The 6,683-nt window shown below is 39.4% G+C and overlaps 1 protein-coding gene across 1 annotated transcript in view; it reads left to right on the forward strand.

The window, feature by feature from the left end:
* Nucleotides 1-1,305, forward strand: part of LOC103518428 (neuroligin-2-like) — a gene marked incomplete at its 3' end in the record, with an annotated part of 34,159 nt that extends 32,854 nt beyond the window's left edge. The window contains exon 3 of the mRNA XM_008483491.1: nt 1,105-1,305. Within this exon, the coding sequence (XP_008481713.1) occupies nt 1,105-1,305 (201 nt within the window). The remainder of the gene's footprint in view (nt 1-1,104) is intronic.
* Between the last annotated feature and the right edge of the window lie 5,378 nt (nt 1,306-6,683).

Raw genomic sequence — 6,683 nt, forward strand, 5'->3', positions numbered from 1 at the left:
TCTCTCTCTCGCGTGTCTCTCTCTCTCTCTCTCTCTCTCTCTCTCTCTCTCTCTCTCTCTCTCTCTCTCTCTCTCTCTCTCTCTCACTTGTGTCTCTCATGTTCAAGATGCGTTTCATGCTTTCATGCATAAACTTCCTCTTCTCCTCCTCCTCCTTCTCCTTTTTCTCTTCCTCTCTTCTTCTTTCCCTTTTCCTTCCTCTCTTCTTCTTTCCCTCCTCCTCTTTCGTCTTATTTTTCTTCTCCTCATATTGCTTCTCCTATTTCTTCCTCTGTCTCTCTTCTCCTTCTTCTCCTTTTCCTCTCTTCTCGCTTTTCAACTTCTTCTTTCCTCTTCTCCCATACCCTATTCACTCGTACTCCTCTTTCTTCCAATCCTCTTCGCACTTTCTCCCTTTTCCCCACCTATTTCTCTCATCTCCTCTTTCTCGTCATCTTCCTTTCCCTGCATCTTCCCCTCTTCTTAACTCTTCTCCTCTATTCCTATAATCCTATCTCATTGTCTACCTAGTACCTAGATGTCCTTATCTCATTTATCTGCTTGTCTGTCAAGGCATATTCTATCATCTAATTCCTCAGGGAGATTGTAATCTAGCAATCTAGGTACATAGCCCCTTTTTGTAGACTTATTAATAATTCCTTAAACCTTTTCCATACCTCTAAAGATAGCCTGGGGCCTCCCCGCATTGTAGGAGAACCCGGCCCGCGCTGTATGTAGGACTATTGTATCCGCATTCTTGTTGGTTTTTTCATTCTTCTACTTCAAACATTGCTGTCTCTGTAGTGAGTAGAAGGAGTTTTCAATTGTGATGTTGAGCTTACTTAAATGCTTGTCACAAATATCGTTCCCGCATTATTATACCTAGATGAATTTTATGACTTGGCTTGGACTCGAACCACCAACTTCCAGATCCAAATTCCAACCCGTTAACCAATAACCATTGTACCTCTGAGGTTGGTGCCTCTTTGTACTACATAGTTACCTACATTACATTGAAATGGGGTCATTTCCGACGAAATTCCTGTGTGCGGAGTCCAGAATGTAGGACTTTTGCACCCCATTCTACTATAGTTACTTAACTCACCCTTTCTCTTCTGTTTCCAGGGTTTCTCAACGCAAACGCCGCTCCCCACATGAAGGCCCGCGTGGCGAACTACGGGCTGATGGACCAAATAGCGGCCCTCCATTGGGTGCAGCAGAATATCGCCCTGTTTGGCGGCGACCCGGGAAATGTGACCATGATGGGACACGGTACGGGAGCGGCCTGCATTAACTTCCTCATGATTTCGCCCACCGTGATGCCTGGTAAGTGAATCCGCCTTAAAATAGATGCTAAGGCGTGAATCCGCTTTGAAATAAATGCCAAGGAGTGCTCCTTATTTTCTATTCAAACTCCTTCGAATTCTTAAGCAAAATTCAAATTAAAAAAAAAAAAAAATTTTTGGGGATAGGTAGGTATTTCTTTGCTATTCTTGCTTGACAACAGACTGGGGAGCTGTGTTCTTCTTTCAAATTGAATTATTGACCAAAGTTCTTGTTTGCAGATCGAATTATCGATCAAAGTTCTTGGTTGCAAATCTAATTTAAGCACGAAGTTATTGTTCACAAATCGAATTCTGACCAAAGTTCTTGGTTGCAAATCGAAATATTGAAAGTTCTAATTTACAAATCGAATAGTTGACCAAACATCTAATTTAAGCACAAAATCATTGTTCACAAATCGAATTCTGACCAAAGTTCTTGGTTGCAAATCGAAATATTGAAAGTTCTAATTTACAAATCGAATAGTTGACCAAAGTTTTGACTCAATCTCTTGCTTACAATTCAAACGGGTACCAAATGTACCAATCAAAATTCACAAATCCGCAATCGCCAAAATCAACTTGAAAGTTGTTATACTAGGAATTTTGCATGTAGTGTTAACACGAACTGAAGATGTGTTTTCGAGTTATTTGGTTGGGATTCGTCCTACATAATTTTCCCTGAACTATCTTCGGGATCCAAAATCCAGACCGTTGGGTTGGCTGGAAAGAAATTTTCCGCCGTAATTCTAACTCTAGACTCGAGTATTCAATTTTTCATGTGGTCTGATCTCGAAACACGTACTTATGAGAGTAGAATAGGATAGACTATGTACCTATACCTTGTTCCTACTTCCCTATGCCTCTCTCTCTTTCTCCCTTTCCCTCCCTCTGTCTTCCTATCTCTCTCCCCCCTCCTGTCCTGTCTTTCTATGTATTTCTCGCTCTCTCCCTCTTTCTTGCTCTTACTTCTTCTCTCTCCCTTCCTCCTTCTCCATCAATGATGCTTGGGGCATTCTCTTCCATCCAACCCCTAGTCATGTGTGTTAAACATGACTGCCAGATCATCAAAATCGGACAAGCAGCAAAATTGTCGAGAAGTTTTCGGTGAGATACCTACCTACTTCGTGTGGAACACACAGTATAAACATGGTACATAGAGAAAAAAATAGTGACAGGGTGCCACAAGTTTAGGGTGGAAGAACTCTATTATTGGGTTACTTCCCCTGATTTAGGCTGTTTTAATGCTATATTATAGTGTCGAGCTTCCCAATAGATAGGTGTAGGTGTACATGGGTTGATTAACTTGTGAACTTAGTACCCAATTCAGTGGAATTTGCCCTGAGTTGTACTGTGAAATCAAAAAGGTTTTATCCAAGGCTTCTTGTATATTTGTACATCCTTCCAAAATGTTCACGTTCAGCCTAAAAATGATATATAAAAAAAAAACCTAAAAAAGAGCAACTTTGGAATTCCTCAATTCCGCAAAAAAAAAAAAAAAAAAAAAAAAAAAAGACCCCGCAGTCCAATAGATAGGTGTACTTGGGTTGATTAACTTGTGAACTTAGTACCAAATTCAGTGGAATTTGCCCTGAGTTGTACTGTGAAATCAAAAAGGTTTTATCCAAGGCTTCATGTATATTTGTACCATCCTTCCAAAATGTTCACGTTCAGCCTAAAAATGATAAAAAAAAAAACCTAAAAAAAGGGCAACTTTGGAATTCCTCAATTCCGCAAAAAAATCTGATGAGATTTTTTCCCCCCCATTTCCCAGAACTTTACATTCTTTTGACAAGGAAAGTTTTCCACTCTTCAAAATTCCACAAGATAATGATATTTCCGGATCCCGGGTGGGAAAGGAGGAATATATGTACCTGTAGCCCGAATACTTACTGTGGTACCTCTCTGTGACTCCAGGGAAATTGAGATAATACACCCCTCTCTTCCTCCTTGTGTCCATGGGAATGGTGGAATATATGTAGGTACCTGTAGCCCGAATACTTACTGTGGTACCTCTCTGTGACTCCAGGGAAATTGAGATAATACACCCCTCTTTTCCTTCTAGTCTCCTACTCCTCTTAGTCTTATTCCCTCTTTTCTATACCTCCTCTACGAATATTCTCCTACTTTCTTTCCTTCTAGTCTCCTACTCCTCCTTTGCACCTATTCTCCTGTTACACACAGTACTTTAGGTTTCCCTCCTTTGGAGGGGGAGATTCACTTGGGAAGGCAGATAGCTTTGGATTTAACTTTCTTCAGCGGGGAGGGAGAAGGAAGGGGGCGTAAGGAGGATGAAAGGGGCAGGAGAGGAGAAAGAAGAGAAGGAGGAGAAGGGGGAAGAGTAGGAAGAGAAGGAGGAGAAGGGGAAGAATTAAGAAGAGGAGGAAGAGGAGAAAACAATGTTTATATTACACATAGACACAGTAACTTTAGGTACTTACAGAAAAAAGTTGTCTTGTTTGTGTTGTTGTTGTTGTTGTTGTTGTTTTTTTTTTTCGATTTAAACTTTTCGTGTGGAATTGTGGATACATAGGTAAGTAGGTACGTACGTACATCTACCTAGATTTTTTATCATTGTAGGTTTCTGTTTCCACTTTTTTCTTTCTTTCTTTTTTTTTTGAGAACATGAGCAGGTAGGTAGATATCGAAGTTTCAACAATGGAGTCTGTAGAGAGAGCCTTCCTGAAGATAACAATTTTCGTGGAAAGCTGTAAAGTTTGTAAGTATAGGTATAGGCGAGGAGAGAGGGGGGGAGGGAGCGAGAGAGAGAGAGGAGAGAGAGAGAGGAGAGAGAGAGAGGAGAGAGAGAGAGAGAGTAGCGTGTCTGCCGTAAGCGCTAGGTCGAGGGTCCCGGGTTCGATTCCAGCTCGGGGCGGTTTTCATTTTAAACATAAGGTTCGTTCTCGGAACGGCTGGCTTTTTCCTATCCGGTCTTCCTTTTCTCTTCGCTTTCGGGACGATAAGACCTCGGCAGTTACAGTTCTCTCTGTCAAACCTCCTTAAAAATAATAATAATTTTTCCAGAAGGCATGATAATACAGAAATAGGTGGATAGGTAGGTAGAAAAAGACATTTTCCCAATGTACGAGTAGGTACAACTCCTGTACCATACCTATAGCATCAAACAAAAACTTTGGTGATTTTCCGAATAGGTTGATACGAAAGTACCTACTTTTTTATGAGGTTTGACAGAGGGAACTGTAACTGCTATGGTCTTATCGTCCCGAAATCAAAGAGAGAAGGAAGACAGGATAGGAGGTTACGAGAATGAACATTATCCCATCAGGATAAAATCCGCCCCGGGCGGGCGGTAATCGAATCCGCGGCCTAGCGCTTACAAGGCAGACGCACTACCAACCAAGCTAACTAGGCTGGCGTACCTAACTTTTTGAAAGTAAAAAGCAAGCGCGTTTGAATTTTGGGAATTTTCCGGAAAAATTGTGGTTGTGGGGAAATAAATAGTGGAAAAGTAATAACAATATTCTCAGAAAGGAGGGGGAGAAGGGGGAATCGGAGGAGAAAGAGAGAGGGGAGGGGAGAGAGAGAGAGGGGAAAGAACTTTCAAGATTTTTTTTTATGCTTGAAACGTAATATGAGAAACTTTATCCCAAAGCTCTCACTCTCCCTCTTTCTCTCTCTCTTTCTCTCATTCTCTCACTCTCTCTCTCTCTCTCTTTCTGGAGCTCTCTTAATAATTTTTCGGAGAAAAAACGTCGTTTCTCTTGATGGCAAAGCACAGCAAACAAGGCACTATATATTTTATATTTATACAACCTTGTAATCTACGAAGATTTTAGAACGTTAAGTATTCTGTCACACACATCAAAAATTCTAACCGGCATTGTCAAAAAGAGGATTGCAAGTAAAATTGAACAAAATCTACATGATGACCAGTTTGGTTTTAGACATGGGAAAGGTACGAGAGAGGCTATTCTATCACTGAGATTGCTTACTACTTTTTGAAAGTAAAAAGCAAGCGCGTTTGAATTTTGGGAATTTTCCGGAAAAATTGTGGTTGCGGGGAAATAAATGGTGGAAAAGTAATAACAATATTCTCAGAAAGGAGGGGGGGAGGAAGGAGGAATCGGAGGAGAAAGAGAGAGGGGAGGGGAGAGAGAGAGGGGAAAGAACTTTCAAGATTTTTTTTATGCTTGAAACGTAATATGAGAAACTTTATCCCAAAGCTCTCACTCTCCCTCTTTCTTTCTCTCTCTCACTCTCTCTTTCTCTCACTCTCTTTCTGGAGCTCTCTTAATAATTTTTCGGAGAAAAAACGTAGTTTCTCTTGATGGCAAAGCACAGCAAACAAGGCACTATATATTTTATGCAACCTTGTAATCTATATACCTACGTATGTATACAACCGATATACCACATCACAAGGACACAAGCTATAAACCCAAGAAGTAAATAAAGTATATACATAAATAAATAATTATGTATGTACATAAATATGTATTAGATATTTTTTTTATATTATTATTAGATATTAGTGCTTTATTCAGACTGTCGAATTAGGACATGTAGTCCCATATCTCAACAAGTTTAATATGTATTGTGTTAGTCTGTGGATAAAGTACGTACCTAATGAAAGAAATAATATAATGGAGGGAATAGCTTATCTGCCATGTAAGCGCAAGGTCTTTGGGTTGGATTCCAGCCCGGAGCGGATTTTATTTTAAACAGATAAGGTTTGTTCCTGGAACGGCTGTCTTTCTTCTATCCATAAGTATAGGTTACTAAGCAAGGTACATAACTTTAACACCTATACTATTTACCTATATTCTTTTTTTTTTAATATCTATCCTTTAAGTTAGATCTATTATTTATTCAATAGTTACGTAGGTATAATCCCTCCTAGATAAAATTTTGAAAGGAACCTTTCAGATTGCACTTTCCTTACTTTTTAGTCCGTTTATCCGTAGGGTTATGTAGAATAGGTACTAACACTTCCCACAGTACTTTCCTTTGTAAGTATAGGATAAAGAAAGCAAAAAAGGGATAGTATAGAAAGTAGAAAATAGAATGAAGTTTTAAACTTGTACTTCCTTTGCACAAAAATGCAAGGAAAGTAAAGAAGATAAGAAAAAGGAAAACACCTGCTGATCCTGAATATGTATTGTGTATTATATTCCTAATAAATAGTACAAATCCGAGAAGGAGGAGGAGAAGAAGAGGAAATAGAAGGAGGAGGAGGAGGAAGAAAAGAAGACGAAGAAAGGCGAATAAAAGGTAAGAAAAAAAGTACAAAGAAATGAAGTGAAAAAGGAGCCCAAAGTATAACAGACCATAAATAAGAAATAAACTTTGAATATAACAAACGAGCTGGAATAAAGGAACAAAAAACAGGGACTTTTATGAAAACTGCATCTACTTTTTTAC

Source organism: Diaphorina citri, unplaced genomic scaffold (assembly GCF_000475195.1).
Source record: "Diaphorina citri unplaced genomic scaffold, Diaci psyllid genome assembly version 1.1 scaffold2187, whole genome shotgun sequence".
NCBI lineage: Eukaryota > Metazoa > Arthropoda > Insecta > Hemiptera > Psyllidae > Diaphorina > Diaphorina citri.